The following is an 18,096-nucleotide window of genomic DNA, read 5'->3' on the forward strand; positions in this document are numbered from 1 at the left end:
TAAATACTGTACATGTGAACAAAACATAACAGATTTCTGATGAAAAATTGTGAAAGGTACAGTACTGGCTGTCAATAACACTCCATGCATGGTCGGTGAAGAACTCTACACAAATGTGGCCAAATCTCTTTTTCCAAGAAATTAATCTCATTGCCTCAGCAATGTCCTTATTGTACAATATGAATAAGGGGAGTTTACATACCGTACCTTTAGTTTCAGTAACTGATTTTCAACTTGGGCTGTTTCCAGCTGTTTTTGCTTTTCTTTCAGTTTTTCCATGGACTGCTCATGTGTGTGTTTTAAATTCCTTATTTGATCCCTTATATCTGTGTTCTCCAAACTAACATCCACTAAAGTTTTCTAAAATGAACACAACGAAATGAACACAATTTGCAGTAACAATAATTAATAAATAATAATAATAAATAATAATAATAATAATAATAAAAATCATAATTCAACCAACCTACCACAAGAGACTTTTTGCAATATTTAGAATATTTTAGAGTTTACTGTTTTGTTGACATAGTGTTAACATTAGTTAATAGCTTTGGCTCTTTAAAATTATGGTTTCCAATTATTTGCTTTGCGAAAAAAATCTCTCCATAGGAGCATCTTCATTAAAATGCAGTCCCAGAGAGCTGTGATCAAGAGGAAGAGACACACATGCATTACAGTGCAAACACCACTTCCATTTTATACTGTAATACAACTGAAGTGAAATGTTGGATTTCCCCCTCCATTCTTCCCCTTTCCAAATGCCAAATTTTAAGATAATAAACCTGAAAACACTGAAGTTTGACACTGGGAGGCAGGAGAGTCAAGGAGGCTAGCTGGGATGGATGCCAAGCTGAAAACATTTTTATAAACAAGAAAAATGATCTTTGTATGTTTACAAGAGTGGCTACTCAATATTTGTAAAATTAAAAAAAAAATCATTGAAATTTCCATCAATAGAAAACAACAATGGGACAAAATCATGTGATGTGTCATTGATTTGTAAAATATGGAAAGAGTCTCAGTTTCACCTTTAATTTTCCATTAAGCAAAGGCTAATGGCTTTCATCAGCTGCAATGGAGTGAAACAACACTTTACTGTATATTAAAGGATAGCCTTTTAGCCAGCAAAACTCCTGGATTTTTCTTAACTTCATCATTTTTCTGTTTTAAATGTTCTTAGTCACATTTGATGGCTAAGATCCGAATGTGTATCTAACCATCATCCATCCCTCGTGTATACTGTTAAACTGATGGCACAAGAGGGAGTCTAGGATGGTGGCTGATGGATCAGGCCATTCTGTTTGATAGAGCTATTAACGGCATACCTGCAACTCAATTGATGCTGATGTCAAGGAGCTGTTCATTTCACTGAAGCTATCCAAGGCTGCAGCCTGCACTTGCATATGACTCTGTAAGGATTCCTTTTCAACATTTGTTATCTAAACAGATTAAGAAAAAGATATAAAAAACAATCCTCACATTTTAAAATTCTTTCAAAAGGATGACAGCTGCCGCCAATTTAGCACTGGAGAGACAAGAGATTAAAACAATGGGATTAAGAGTTTGAATCTCTAGGTAAACTTTTCTCTAGTGGAAATCCTGTTAACCAAAACTTCATTTTAAAAGCTTAAATTTTGGCCTTGGAAACAAGCTATGCTGAGATATAGAAGCAGTTTTTCAGTGTCTTCTCATGGTGTGTGCCATCATGCACATTAATCACAACAAGGACTCAGGCTCTAACTCTTGTGGTCACAAAAAGAGAACTTCCCTCTGCACAAAGATGAATTTCTTCTACCAAGTTTAGCTAGAGGAAATTCATCCCTTTTAGTGCTTAATTGGGGCTTACCCGGTGCATGGGCCTTGTGCTGACCCTGTGCACAGAGGCAAGTTTCACCCAATAAGAACTCCTGCAGAGTTTCTCACCTTGAAGTTGTACTTTGCATATTTTTAAATTTTGCCAGTTTTCAAAAAGAAAAGATTCTGGTTTATAAAAAATATTTGTGTGTCTAGAAACTGCTGTGAGGATCTCCATGAAAGATCAGAATTGCAAATGCATATAAGAGCATTCCAGCTGGTGAAACAACACTCGTACTCATTTACTGTTATTTAGATAGCATGGTAAATTTTCACAATACTTTAGAGTAGCTAAAATATACAGACCCCCAAATTGACAAAGTCCCTGCCCCAAACACAAACACACACAAACAGATACAGGACAGCTGTTTATTAGCTGTCTGTGTCTTCAGTGCACAACCGAACAGATAGGAGTAGGAGGATGTTTGGTAGCTGTTTACTGGGAAAGCTGCTGTAGGCACATGGGGTGGAGTGCAAGAGGACATACAGTCAGGAGCAGGTGAAGGGAAGAAATGGAGAAGCTTAGAGAGAGGCGTGGCTGGAGTGCAGGGAGCACGACAGTGTAGGAGGAGACGAGACCAGGAACTCAGGGAAGCAAGTAAAAAGCTTTGAAGATAAGAAGCATGAGCTTAAATGTGAGAGTGATCAGTGGGGAGGAGCCAACACAAACATATATATGTGTGACGGGCTGGATCACAGAAACCCCCTTGGGGCTGCCACCTGATGTGCCAAGACTACTTCTGCCCCTGCCTTCCGTGTCAGCTTGGGACTCCAGAACCCTGACTGGCTGTGCCAGACATGCTTGCAAGCAACAAACACAGACCCAGGTCTGAATTATGTCCCACAAACTGCAAGCTTAACTGAGAGCAGCTTACAGAAGCGTGCCTGTCTCTAACACTCAGATGCCCAACTCCCAATGGGGTCCAAACCCCAAATAAATCCGTTTTACCCTGTATAAATTGTTCACCCTCTATAACACTGATAGAGAGATATGCACAGCTGTTTGGCCCCACCCCAGGTATTAATACATACTCTGGATTAATAAATAAGTAAAAAGTGATTTTATTAAATATAGAAAGTAGGATTTAAGTGGTTCTAAGTAGCAGACAGACAGAACAAAGTGAATTACCAAGCAAAATAAAACAAAACACACAAGTCTAAGCCTAGTACAGTAACAAAACTGAATACAGCTAAAATCTCAGCCCCAGAGATGTTTCAGTATGTTTCTTTCACAGACTGGACACCTTCCTAGTCTGGACACAATCCTTTCCCCGGTACAGCCCTTGTTCCAGCTCAGGTGGTAGCTAGGGGATTTCTCATGATGGCCGCCCCGTTTGTTCTGTTCCATCCACTTATATATCTTTTGCATAAGGCGGGAATCCTTTGTCCCTCTGGGTTCCCACCCCTCCTTATCAATGGAAAAGCACGAGGTTAAAGATGGATTCTAGTTCAGGTGACATGATCACATCACTGTAAGACTTCATTACTCACTTGCCAGCACACACGTATACAGGAAGACTTACAAGTAAAACAGAGCCATCTACAGTCAATTGTCCTGTTTAATGGGAGCCATTAAGATTCCAAACCACCATTAATGGCCCACACTTTGCATAACTACAATAGGGCTTCAGAGTTATATTTCATATTTCTCGTTTCAGAAACAAGAGTGATACATTTATAGAAATAGGATGACCACTCATTAGATTGTAAGCTTTGTAATGATACGTTACAAGAGACCTTTTGCATGAAGCATATGCCAGTTACATTATATTCACACTCATTAGCATATTTTTATAAAAGCATTTAGGGTGCAACATCACATTATGAAATATAGAAGAAAAGATAAACCAACCAACCTTAAGGTGTCTAAGAACATAAAGGAAGATACACCAGACCAAACAGTGCCAATGATTATGAACCAAGGTCTAAACTTATCATGCACACAAGCAAACAAGGTCTACCTCTAGATAAAATACACAAGCATCGTGGACCAATCTTCATCAGTATTTAACAATTAGCATTTACTAGCCAAGCCATGCACCAACTGAGAGAGCATACAGGAGAAGGCAGTGCTCAAGGCTCACTTCATAGAGGTGTCTACACATGTAAAAAGTGATCAAAGAAAGACTCGTTTGGACAAATTGCAGAAGAAAGGTTAGATGGGGAGGACCTAGAAGAAAGGTTCAGTGACCAAGGGCAGGATTTCACCTGTGCACAGGCAAGAGTTTTAGCAATAGGGATAAAAGTGAGGGGCAGTTTTTGGAGATGCTACAGACAGAGAGAAAGAATTTATGGCAAGGGCCCAGAGGTGATGGGAGCAGAAATAAAAGGATTCTAAAATGTTGCCAAGTATGAGAGCCTGGGTGTCTGGGAAGACGGTGGGGCTGTCAAAAGCAACAGATAAGATGGAGAAAAGGAGGCTTAGGGATAAGAAGTTTAGTCTGGGGAATGTAAGATGGTGGTTAAACACCCAGAAGGCAATACTGAAGAGACACTGGACTACACACTTAACTATCACTCTGTCATTCCCTTGAAATGCCACACACAATTCATTTGACTGAGCCAGGATTGCATGACCTGAAAAGAGCTACATGTTACTGCTCTTCCTAACTACTCAATTTATGGCATTGGGATCTATTGACAAGCTACCATTACCTGAAAAATGATCCTATAATCATTAACTAGAAGGGGGAAGCTCAGCACAGGATAGATGGAATTCCATAGTGCATCTGGCACACTTTACAGAGACAAAAATGGTGTGTGCCAAGAGTGCCTTGGGCCTTGAACAGCCCTTTATATTATTGTAGAAGTCCAAATAAACAAATAAATAAATTCATCCAATAATAGATCCCAGAGACATTTACATTTCTCCCATATTTCAGGCCAAATCCTGATCTCTTTGAGGTCAAAGCAAAAACTCCCATTGGCTTCAAGGGGATCTAGTTTAGTCCTTATGGCAGCATTTGGGACACAGTTCTCTGATCTTTAGCTACTTTTTGGACTCAGCTTCCCTTCTACAGGACACAGAAACTGATGGAAAAAAGATTAAGTGAAAGAGAAGCAAGTATTCATATTTTCAGACACTCCCAAGTATCAGGAAGTAGTCCAACAATGTACTAAGGAATGATGATTTTTTTTCCCCTTCAAATTTTTAAGTTTGCTTCCAAACCTATAGAGATCATGATGCACACTCTAGGATAATGACTTGCAGAAGCTAAAGGCTCCATCAAGATAGCATTAGAGCACATATTTAAGTCCCACTAACTTAAAGTTAAGCATATGCTTAAGTGTTATCCTTATTAACAAGGCTTTTCTGAATCAGGGCCATAGAAAGTAATATTGCAATTGGCATCTATAGCATAATTGTTGAACCAACCAGTTTTTTGAACTAAAGAACTCAGTTTGTATGGATTCAGGTAAGAGCAATTTTTAAAGTGCGTGTGAGGAAAAAAAAAGGGGGGGGGGAACAATTTTCCTGACACCTTCACTATTATTGCTGCAGTGGAACATGGAGAGGCTTCAGCAGAGAACTGAGGCTGCAGCACTTTTAGGGCAATCAAATATATTTAAGTTACAAAGGCTGGAATTTAGTTTACTGGAATGACCTGTTGAGTTGCAAACGTGACCTCCAGTAAGCAATAGACGACAGATTCTTGTATAACCCCAAGTGAGTTAATTTGCCAGCCCACAGAATAGTAGCTTTCTATGATAAACACCATCCTCCAGTCAGTATTAGAATATTAATCGTACATAATCACACAAGCAATGTAATTAACAGTAGGCTTTATTTACAAAAAGCAGGTAATGGGGGTAATCTGTCATGCTCCTTTACATGACCAGACCTGAAGAAGAGCTCAGCATAAGCTTAAAAGCTTCTCTCTCTCTCTCACCAACAGAAGTTGGACCAATAAAAGTCATTACCTCACCCACTTGACTCTCTAATGATCCTTTACAGACAGAAAAAGCCTCTGCCCTGTTTTCATTTTGCTTGAAAAATACAAAGTACTGAAGGTATGAAAAATAATGAACTTAAATGGCTCTAAAACATGATTTGTTTCATGCCACATGCAGTCTTTCATAAAAAATGTTTGTAGGTAACCTTGTTTGGTTCACCTCTTATGACATCATTACAAATAAATGTGAACTTACTGTCAATTCATTAGTCAGTTGCTGTATTTTCCGTTTCATTTCACCATACTCTCCATACATTTTCTTTCTTACTTTTTCCAAAGTTGCTCTCACCTGTAGTCAGACAAATTATAAGCCTTTGTTATTCAGTCTTTATTACAAATATAATTTAGATTAGAAACCAGACAACTATGTTCTCCAAAGACCAAGATCACCTACAGTATCACCATTACTAAGCCAATGCTTGCTCACTGTGACATTGGTATCCAAGACACAACTGTGTAGTAGCTGAGGGTTTATTTACCTTTTAAGGCCCCCTCTCTGTATAAACACTGATTTGCATGAATTTAGAAACATAATTTTATCACTAGATTCCAAAAAATAGGCTATTCACCAATTTGATTTTAATACAAAAATTAAACGTAATTTAAAATAACTGCAGGTATAAATTGTTATTTCCTATATGTATTTTTAACACTGGAAACAAAACTGAGTTAGCTACGTTAATCAAACATGAACAGAAGCAACTTTTTAGCTTAAGATTAACTAGTGTTTACAACGGACACAACTAAATATATAAATGTTCTCTTACATGCTACCTTCCAGACACATAGTTAGAGGTCGCCCTTTTCACTCAGTCATGATTACCTACCAGACTGATTAGGTACAGTACAACAGTGAGCATAGTTGGGCCTATGCACAGCTGGAGTCAGGTCAGGAGGCACCGAGAGGTGGCTGCATTCGTGCGTACGTATGTAATAAAGGGGTTCTCAGGACAAATTTTTGGTGGCCTCAGAGTGCGGCCACCAACTCTTGCTGATGGTCGGTCTCACACTTTTTCCTAAAATACTTAATTAGCTTTAGGAAAAACAAATAAACATGCACATACACATGTCCAAATCATTGTAATTTATTTATTGCTAGCTAGTAAGTCTGTTGTGAAAAGTGATATTAAACATACAAGTATCACTTTTCACAGCAGACTTACTTAGCCCTGCCAAGCCTGGGGACAAATTAAGCCCTGGATGTGGGGCCAGGGGAGGCAACAGGGGACTAGAGCCTGAAGCCCTGCTGCCAGAGCTTCCTGCTGCTCAGCCAGAGCCCAGGACTGGAGCCCAAAGCCCGGTGGCCAGAGCCTGCCACTCCAGGGCTGAACCCCAAAGCCTGAGCCCCATCACCCCTGGGAAGGTGGGGAACTCACTGGGTGCCTGCTCCTCCAGCATTGTGCCCCAGGTTTCTCCAGAGGGGGGCGGGGCCCAATCCCTGTTGGTGGCCCCAGCATCAACACCAAGACAGGGCATCCAGGAGCAAAAGGGAGGGAGAGGGGGCGCTACTCCCTCCCTCCCTTCTCCCCCCCCCCCCTCAGAGGCTGTGGCCACAAGAAATGTCCCTTGTGGTTGCATTTGGCCACGGTGGCCGCATCTGAGAAACACTGCTTTAGGGGGGTGCACTCTCAGAAAGGGGTTTGTGCTGCATGGCCATGCCCCAAACCATATAGTCCTGCCCCCTTTGGAACATGCGCAGCTGAAAGCACCAGGAGCTCTCTCTCCTTCCCCTGCCACACACCATTCCTTGTGCTCAAGAAATAACTCAGTAGAGTCTCTCCCCACTAGTACACCTACCCAGAGAGCTATAATTTTTAGTCTACTTTAAGTTTAAATATGCATATATGTAGTGAAAACAGACTAACACCTTGTTGTGCTGCAAAGATGCAAGTCATTGGGAGGAGGGGGGAGCAAAGCTTTTGAACTGGTTTAGTTGAATGCAGCTTTACATGGAGAGAGAGCGGATCACACCTTCCCCCAACCTCTATACACAGCACTGCCAGAATCAAAGCCTAAAAATTTGTTCTTGTCAGACTTTTATATTAGATAGATAGACCGACCCACCAACCTTTGGCTTTTTTTGAGAATCTGTTCAGACAACACTACTGCCATCCTTTTGATTGGAGGACATACTCTTCATTCTAATACTTGTCTGGACCGAAGGCTTTGATCCAAATAATAAGTGTGCATTTACATAGTATCATACTTCAATTGGCACAAAATGACTGGGGAGGGTGTGGGAAGGGATCTGAAGTTTTAAACAGGATATGTCTGTGAGCTGGTATACCGTGTGAGGGGAAAAAAAACAAAAACAAAACAAAAAAAAACACACAATGATGATGACAGCACTAGGGCAAACCAAGCCAACCCAGCAAATCCAAAGACATGCTGTACAATTGTCCAATCAAAGTTCTTTGAGGCAGCATCTGTCTCTGTTCTGTGTATGTACAGTACCTGGCACAATGGAGTCTGGGTCCAAGATTGGAGCTCCTAGGTCAGTGGTCTCCAACCTTTTTATGCCCAAGATCGCTTTTTGAATCCAAGTGCAACCCAGGATCTACCATGCCCCTTCCTGAGGCCCCACCCCTTCCCACTCACTCCATCGCTCGCTGTCCCCCACACTCACTCACTTTCACCGGGCTGGGGTAGGCGTTCAGGAGGAGGCAAGGGATGCACGCTCTAGGAGGAAGTTTCAGAGGAGGAGGGGGCTCCGAGCTGGGGCAGAGTGTTGGGGTGCAGGAGGCAGTACAGGGTGCTGGCTCTGGGAGGGGGGGTCAGGGCTGGGGTGCAGGCAGGGGTTTGGGGTGCTGGTTCTGGGAGGGGGCTCAGGGTGAGGCTTGGGGTGCAGGAGGGAGGTTCGGAGTACAGGAGGGGGTATGTGGGGCTGGCTTCGGAACAGGGCTCAGGGCTGGGGATTGGGGTGCAGCCTCCTGCCAGGCACCACTTACCTCCGGCGGCTCCCAGTCAGTGGCAAGTGCAGCGAGGCTAAGGCAGGCTCCCTGCCTACCCTGGGCCCACACCGCTTCCTGAAGGGGCCAACGCACCGCTGCAGCCACTGGGCGGGGGGGGGGGAAGGGGGCACATGGCTCCATGTGCTGTCCCTCTCTGCAAGCACCACCCCCGCAGCTCTCCCAGCCAATGGGAGCTGTGGGGACGGTGCTTGCAGTCAGGAGCAGCTCGCAGAGGGAGAACCCTACCCCCTGCCCCTGGGACAGCGCTGGCCGCTTCTGGGGGCAGCGTGGGGCCAGAGTAGGGAGTCTGCCTTAGTGGCAGCCACATTGCGCCGCCAGAGATTCTCCAAGATCGACTAGTTGATCACAATCAATCGGTTGGTGACCACTGCCCTAGGTGCTACTGCAATAACAATACCACCACCATTTTGGCTCCCATCATTGTAGCATTTAAATATCAAGGCAGTGAACTGATAATGGATCAGCTCTGCTCACTTGCCACTGGCCTGCATCCTGTGTAGTCATTTACACCAGTCAGAATGAGAGCATTTTCACTCACTTTTCACTGGTGTAAATGACCATACAAGGGACAGGTCAATGGTGAATTGAGCCCAGAATATTACAAAAAGGGCAAGTTTCCTCAACTACAAGAAGCCACTTGGTAAGAGAGAGTCAATGATCCCTGACTATTAGAAAATGGCCTATTAGCATAAGAAGAAACAGCCTGCAAGGGCCTGTAAGCAAAAACAAGCAGATATTAGGAATCAACGTTATTACATCCCCTTAAATTGTTAGCCTGACTCACAGTGATTCTCTCTTTTATATGAAAGTTGATCTCTTGAACTTGAAATCAGTATAGCATCATCTGCACTGGCCAGCTTCTGTAAACTGGCTTCATGGGTGGAATGGAGTAAAGAGAGAAGGACGGATTATTTGCTTTGTGCTAATTAGCAGAATTACTAACTAAACCTAGAGGGTCAAAGATCAACAGGTGAAATATTTAGCTCCAGCATGATTTGGCACAGTCTTACCAAAGCCACTGAATTTACCCTTCTATTTCAGGAGAGCTGTTACTTATAGTTAGCTATAGACATGTTAGTTTCTCTTATTATCCAATACTATCTGTACAGTAAAATTTGTGCAAGAGGCCACTGTTATTAGGCAACCCCTTACCCTGAAGCTGCCCCAAAGCATCCTTAAATGCATTTGCTACTTTACCATTTTTAGTAACCCACCCAGAACTGGAGAAGATGGGTTTGATCAGTCTTTCAAGGGCAGCTTAAACAATTTTCTATGTATTTGATTTCAGATTATAAGGGCTTTGGAACAGGGACCCTATGAGTTGTTTGGCAGCTTACTTGCTGAACAGAAGCAGGACTGTAGTGCTCTGGTCAGTGTATGTATTAGGTATTCCCCTCGTACCCAACCCACAGAGGATGAGAGTCTGTTACAGTCCCCTGCTACAGAACAGAGGTTTTTTTACTCAGGTTGTAGAGACTCAACAAACAACAACATTGTAGAAAGGATATTTGAGAACATTTTTTAAAATTAAAAAAATATATAACTCACATCTTTAATGTAATTCATCTCTTCTTTCAGCTGATGAGCTGACCACCCATAAACCACCATTTCTTTCTTATGGTTATTGTCAGTCCTGTGCACGACACCATACACCATGCCATCAGAGAACTTCCCTGTAGACGTTCCATTCGGTACATGGTAGGGTTGCTATTTAAAAACAAAAAACCAAAACACCTTTTACCCTAAATAATACTAAACACAAAAACAAATTCAGAACAGCAAAAGAGCATGCTACAGACCTGCAAAGAAGGATACAGAAATTCCTTAGGTCTTATATACTTGCATCATCAAGGAAGGATAGAAGTTTCATTAGTCTTAACAGAAATTATATGTGTATGTACAACTAGAGGACAGGTTTCAGAGTAACAGCCGTGTTAGTCTGTATTCGCAAAAAGAAAAGGAGTACTTGTGGCATCTTAGAGACTAACCAATTTATTTGAGCATAAGCTTTCGTGAGCTACAGCTCACTTCATCAGATGCATTCTGTGGAAAGCGTAGAAGATATTTTATACACACAAAGCATGAAAAAATACCTCCCCCCACCCCACTCTCCTGATGGTAATAGCTTATCTAAAGTGATCACTCTCCTTACAATGTGTATGATAATCAAGGTGGGCCATTTCCAGCACAAATCCAGGGTTTAACAAGAACGTCTGAGGAGGGTGGGGGGTAGAAAAAAAACAAGGGGAAATAGGTTACCTTGCATAATGACTTAGCCATTCCCAGTCTCTATTCAAGCCTAAGTTAATTGTATCCAATTTGCAAATGAATTCCAATTCAAACAGTTTCTCGCTGGAGTCTGGATTTGAAGTTTTTTTGTTGTAATATCACAACTTTCATGTCTGTAATCGCATGACCAGAGAGATTGAAGTGTTCTCCGACTGGTTTATGAATGTTATAATTCTTGACATCTGATTTGTGTCCATTTATTCTTTTACGTAGAGACTGTCCAGTTTGACCAATGTACATGGCAGAGGGGCATTGCTGGCACATGATGGCATATATCACATTGGTGGATGTGCAGGTGAACGAGCCAAGCCATTACCCTCTGATCCCACTGAGAGTTACCGGAACATGAACAAGAGGCTGCTCGGCAGCTCTCCAACACCACTTTCTACAAGCCATTACCCTCTGATCCCACTGAGAGTTACCAAAAGAAACTACAGCATTTGCTCAAGAAACTCCCTGAAAAAGCACAAGATCAAATCTGCACAGACACACCCCTGGATACCCGACCTGGGATATTCTATCTACTACCCAAGATCCATAAACCTGGAAATCCTGGGCGCCCCATCATCTCAGGCATTGGCACCCTGACAGCAGGATTGTCTGGCTATGTAGACTCCCTCCTCAGGCCCTACACTACCAGCACTCCCAGCTACCTTCGAGACACCACTGACTTCCTGGGGAAACTACAATCCATCGGTGATCTTCCTGATAACACCATCCTGGCCACTATGGATGTAGAAGCCCTCTACACCAACATTCCACACAAAGATGGACTACAAGCAGTCAAGAACACTATCCCCGATAATGTCACGGCTAACCTGGTGGCTGAACTTTGTGACTTTGTCCTTACCCATAACTATTTTACATTTGGGGACAATGTATACCTTCTGATCAGCGGCACTGCTATGGGTACCCACATGGCCCCACAGTATGCCAACATTTTTATGGCTGACTTAGAACAACGCTTCCTCAGCTCTCGTCCCCTAATGCCCCTACTCTACTTGCGCTATATTGATGACATCTTCATCATCTGGACCCATGGAAGAGAAGCCCTTGAGGAATTCCACCATGGTTTCAACAATTTCCATCCCACCATCAACCTCAGCCTGGTCCAGTCCACACAAGAGATCCACTTCCTGGACACTACAGTGCTAATAAACGATGGTCACATAAACACCACCCTATACCGGAAACCTACTGACCGCTATTCCTACCTACATGCCTCCAGCTTTCACCCTGACCACACCACACGATCCATCGTCTACAGCCAAGCTCTGCGATACAACCGCATTTGCTCCAACCCCTCAGACAGAGACAAACACCTACAGGATCTCTATCAAGCATTCTTACAACTACAATACCCACCTGCGGAAGTGAAGAAACAGATTGATAGAGCCAGAAGAGTTCCCAGAAGTCACCTACTACAGGACAGGCCTAACCAAGAAAATAACAGAACGCCACTAGCCGTCACCTTCAGCCCCCAACTAAAACCCCTCCAATGCATTATTAAGGATCTACAACCTATCCTGAAGGACGACCCAACACTCTCACAAATCTTGGGAGACAGGCCAGTCCTTGCCTACAGACAGCCCCCCAACCTGAAGCAAATACTCACCAACAACCACATACCACACAACAGAACCACTAACCCAGGAACCTATCCTTGCAACAAAGCCCGTTGCCAACTGTGCCCACATATCTATTCAGGGGACACCATCACAGGGCCTAATCACATCAGCCACACTATCAGAGGCTCGTTCACCTGCACATCCACCAATGTGATATATGCCATCATGTGCCAGCAATGCCCCTCTGCCATGTACATTGGTCAAACTGGACAGTCTCTACGTAAAAGAATAAATGGACACAAATCAGATGTCAAGAATTATAACATTCATAAACCAGTCGGAGAACACTTCAATCTCTCTGGTCACGCGATTACAGACATGAAGGTCGCTATCTTACAACAAAAAAAAACTTCAAATCCAGACTCCAGCGAGAAACTGCTGAATTGGAATTCATTTGCAAATTGGATACTATTAATTTAGGCTTAAATAGAGACTGGGAGTGGCTAAGTCATTATGCAAGGTAGCCTATTTCCCCTTGTTTTTTCCTACCCCACCCCCCAGATGTTCTGGTTAAACTTGGATTTATGCTGGAAATGGCCCACCTTGATTATCATACACATTGTAGGGAGAGTGGTCAGTTTGGATGAGCTATTGCCAGCAGGAGAGTGAGTCTGTGTGTGTATGGGGTTGGGGGGGTGAGAAAACCTGGATTTGTGCTGGAAATGGCCCACCTTGATTATCATACACATTGTAAGGAGAGTGATCACTTTAGATAAGCTATTACCAGCAGGAGAGTGGGGTGGGGGGTGGTATTTTTTCATGCTTTGTGTGTATAAAAAGATCTTCTACACTTTCCACAGTATGCATCCGATGAAGTGAGCTGTAGCTCACGAAAGCTTATGCTCAAATAAATTGGTTAGTCTCTAAGGTGCCACAGGTACTCCTTTTCTTTTAACTAGAGGACAACAGACTGGATTTCTGGGTGAGAGAGAGTAACGAGGTTATTAAAAAAATTACTTGTTAATGAATTTGAGTAAGTCAATGTCTTGATCAGGAATTTATATATATATATGGTTGGGTTTGGAGGCTAGGGATAAGTAGATGTGTAGGCACAGCCCATAACAGCTGTTTTCCTTTGCCTGGAGCTGCTCTCAACTTTTGTTTATAATTTACTTTCAAAATATTTCTTTTTGCACCCTTTAAAATAAAAATATCCTGGAGGAAAATCCAGGAGACATGATATATAAGATGTTTTATTGCTCATTTTAAAACTTTTTCATGAAGAAATACATGATAGATGCAGTTTTTACAACTCTCTTATGTAATGTCAGTGCAAGTCTAAATATTTTGCACTATTATTCTTAAACTTTTATGAATAAATGTGGGTCATCTATACATATGAACCCTGATTTAACGTAGTTCTCAGGAAACATCTGAAATTGAAACTTTCAATTAAAAAAATATATAAACTGTATTTAGGACATGGATTTTAGATTACAGTGGTTTGATATTTAGTGCTCAAAAAAAATCAGGACTTACTTGTACTATATTTTGTTTATATTTTAAGCAGTCCAGTTCACGTCTGAAGCCTTTTTTTTTTTTTAAAAAAAAGCTGGCATACTCCCATGGAACCCCAATACTTCAGTTCAGGTTCTGTTTCTCCTGCAGGATTTAGTAACATCAGTACTGCAAGACTTGAAGTAGGGCAATGAGCTGCATGGTATTTGCACATATTTGTGTAGGTGTTAGGTATGTTATCAATTCTTGTAAGGGGGACACAGAACTCTGAACTCAGGACCCGGTAGGTAAAAGTATAGAGGAAGTTAAACTAAAAAAATATATATGCATGTGTGTGCGCCTCAATTTAAGAGGGACACCGTGTCCCCAATTCAGGCTCTCGACACCTCTGAAAAAAATTAGATACAAGGTATCACAAATTGGGCACCCAAAACTGAAGTGCACAAAATCAGTGAACACTGCTGAAAATAGAAAAGGAGTACTTGTGGCACCTTAGAGACTAACCAATTTATTTGAGCATGAGCTTTCGTGAGCTACAGCTCACTTCATCAGATGCATACTGTGGAAACTGCAGAAGACATTATACACACACAGACCATGAAACAATAGCTCCTCCCACCCCACTCTCCTGCTGGTAATAGCTTATCTAAAGTGAGCATCAAGTTGGGCCATTTCCAGCACAAATCCAGGTTCTCTCACCCTCCGCCCCCCCCCCCCACAAACTCACTCTCCTGCTGGTAATAGCCCATCCAAAGTGACCACTCTCTTCACAATGTGTATGATAATCAAGGTGGGCCATTTCCTGCACAAATCCAGGTTCTCTCACCCCCTCACTGCCCTCCAAAAACCACACAGACAAACTCACTCTCCTGCTGGTAATAGCTTATCCAAAGTGACCACTCTCCTTACAACGTGCATGAAAATCAAGGTGGGACATTTCCAGCATAAATCCAAGTTTAAACCAGAACGTCTGGGGGGGGGGGGGGTAGGAAAAAACAAGGGGAAATAGGCTACCTTGCATAATGACTTAGCCACTTCTCTATTTAAGCCTAAATTAATAGTATCCAATTTGCAAATGAATTCCAATTCAGCAGTTTCTCGCTGGAGTCTGGATTTGAAGTTTTTTTGTTGTAAGATAGCGACCTTCATGTCTGTGATTGCGTGACCAGAGAGATTGAAGTGTTCTCCGACTGGTTTATGAATGTTATAATTCTTGACATCTGATTTGTGTCCATTTATTCTTTTACGTAGAGACTGTCCAGTTTGACCAATGTACATGGCAGAGGGGCATTGCTGGCACATGATGGCATATATCACATTGGTGGATGTGCAGGTGAACGAGCCTCTGATAGTGTGGCTGATGTGATTAGGCCCTGTGATGGTGTCCCCTGAATAGATATGTGGGCACAGTTGGCAACGGGTGACGGCTAGTGGCGTTCTGTTATTTTCTTTGTTAGGCCTGTCCTGTAGTAGGTGACTCCCACCATCAACCTCAGCCTGGTCCAGTCCACACAAGAGATCCACTTCCTGGACACTACAGTGCTAATAAACGATGGTCACATAAACACCACCCTATACCGGAAACCTACTGACCGCTATTCCTACCTACATGCCTCCAGCTTTCACCCTGACCACACCACACGATCCATCGTCTACAGCCAAGCTCTGCGATACAACCGCATTTGCTCCAACCCCTCAGACAGAGACAAACACCTACAGGATCTCTATCAAGCATTCTTACAACTACAATACCCACCTGCGGAAGTGAAGAAACAGATTGATAGAGCCAGAAGAGTTCCCAGAAGTCACCTACTACAGGACAGGCCTAACCAAGAAAATAACAGAACGCCACTAGCCGTCACCTTCAGCCCCCAACTAAAACCCCTCCAACGCATTATTAAGGATCTACAACCTATCCTGAAGGATGACCCAACACTCTCACAAATCTTGGGAGATAGGCCAGTCCTTGCCTACAGACAGCCCCCCAACCTGAAGCAAATACTCACCAACAACCACATACCACACAACAGAACCACTAACCCAGGAACCTATCCTTGCAACAAAGCCCGTTGCCAACTGTGCCCACATATCTATTCAGGGGACACCATCACAGGGCCTAATCACATCACTGCTGAATTGGAATTCATTTGAAAATTGGATACAATTAATTTAGGCTTAAATAGAGACTGGGAGTGGCTAAGTCATTATGCAAGGTAGCCTATTTCCCCTTGTTTTTTCCTACCCCCCCCCCCCCCCAAACGTTCTGGTTAAACTTGCATTTATGCTGGAAATGGCCCACCTTGATTGTCATGCACATTGTGGGGAGAGTGCTCAGTTTGGATGAGCTATTGCCAGCAGGAGAGTGAGTTTGTGTGTGTGTTGGGGGGCGGAGGGTGAGAAAACCTGGATTTGTGCTGGAAGTGGCCCAACTTGATGCTCACTTTAGATAAGCTATTACCAGCAGGAGAGTGGGGTGGGAGGAGCTATTGTTTCATGGTCTCTGTGTGTATATAATGTCTTCTGCAGTTTCCACAGTATGCATCCGATGAAGTGAGCTGTAGCTCACGAAAGCTCATGCTCAAATAAATTGGTTAGTCTCTAAGGTGCCACAAGTACTCCTTTTCTTTTTGCGAATACAGACTAACACGGCTGTTACTCTGAAAACTGCTGAAAATATGGCTGAAAAATATTTATGCATCTGCTTAAGTCTATGCACATGAACAGTCCCATTAAACTCAGCACATAATGTAAATGTTTGCAAGATTGACAAAACATACATTTTCAGTTTTTTCCCCCCTCTCTATATACTTAGCAGGACCTGGTAGATTTGGGAACATTCCTGAACGTTGCCCTTAGTCCCTCAGATAAAGATTTTGTAACCAAACAAATATTCCCATTCAACAATAAGAGCTTTTAAAGCTTTTAGGTGTTGAAACCTATTAAGTTTTTAACACCTCCACCACATTTCAACAGTCTAAATATTCTCCTTCCCCGTCAACTGACAGATGAGAACGCTGCAGCTCAATTTTCAGTCTCTTATGATGTCACATCCCACTAGCTCTCCAGTTCTTCAGATAACACAGAGAAATAAAGACCGACCCAGCATGCTCTTTCTAGTGTAAAAAAGCTAAAATGCTGGTGGGGGATGAAGAACAAAGGGGATTATTGGAGTTCACCTTTAAAGTATTAACATTAAAGGAACCAAAAATACATCTCCTGGAACTATTCACTCCACAAGACAATGAGCTGGCAACTGTAGTACATAATCAATTTCTACTGTATTCTGAGACACAGTACATGAGTTAATCTCTCTGTTTAGAGATTGTTTTTAAAGGATACCTTGTACTGATTTGGAGCAAGCTAGTTTGTCTACTTTAGATAATCACACACTACATTAGCTGTGTACGTATCTGGGAAAAACAACATTTACCATACAAATGAAAAAAGGAAATATTGCTGTAGCTTTGACATTTAAAAAAAAATACATAATTGTGAAATATTTCCAAGCTTCTGTTACACTGATATTTTCTCCCCAATATCATATACAAATATCACCCAACCCCCTCCCACCACATTAAAAGAACATTAAAGTTACAAGATCGAGCCCTCGAAAGTTAGGAAGTTCCAGAAATAAGGTTGCCTGTGTAACCTTAATTCATAGACTTTGTGCATAAGCATTATGATACATTCTCTAATTACATGCTCACATGCTTCTTTTTTCAACAGGACCTCTACCTCATTCATTGCACAAGATGGACCTGCTCAGGGGATGAATCAGGATTGTGTAGTAAAGGTGGCTGTTGTCTAGAAGACCACTGCCTCATTTATTGTACAAGTTAGAAGGTCTGTTAATAAGGCATGGCAGGAAGAGAAGGATGGTCTTATGCTAACAGCAGTTGAATGGTGCCCTGGACAACTGGATTCTATTCCTACCTCTGGCAC

General features: G+C 42.4%; 1 protein-coding gene across 1 annotated transcript in view; it reads right to left on the reverse strand.

Moving 5' to 3' along the window:
- MYZAP (myocardial zonula adherens protein) overlaps window positions 1-18,096 on the reverse strand; it is a 93,512-nt gene that overhangs the window by 50,028 nt on the left and 25,388 nt on the right. The window contains exons 3-6 of the mRNA XM_074966257.1: window positions 10,328-10,486; window positions 6,004-6,096; window positions 1,326-1,439; window positions 208-360 (exon numbers count right to left, since the gene is read on the reverse strand). Coding sequence (XP_074822358.1) covers window positions 208-360; window positions 1,326-1,439; window positions 6,004-6,096; window positions 10,328-10,486 — 519 coding nt within the window. The remainder of the gene's footprint in view (window positions 1-207; window positions 361-1,325; window positions 1,440-6,003; window positions 6,097-10,327; window positions 10,487-18,096) is intronic.

This window comes from Natator depressus, chromosome 10 (genome assembly GCF_965152275.1).
Source record: "Natator depressus isolate rNatDep1 chromosome 10, rNatDep2.hap1, whole genome shotgun sequence".
Lineage (NCBI taxonomy): Eukaryota > Metazoa > Chordata > Testudines > Cheloniidae > Natator > Natator depressus.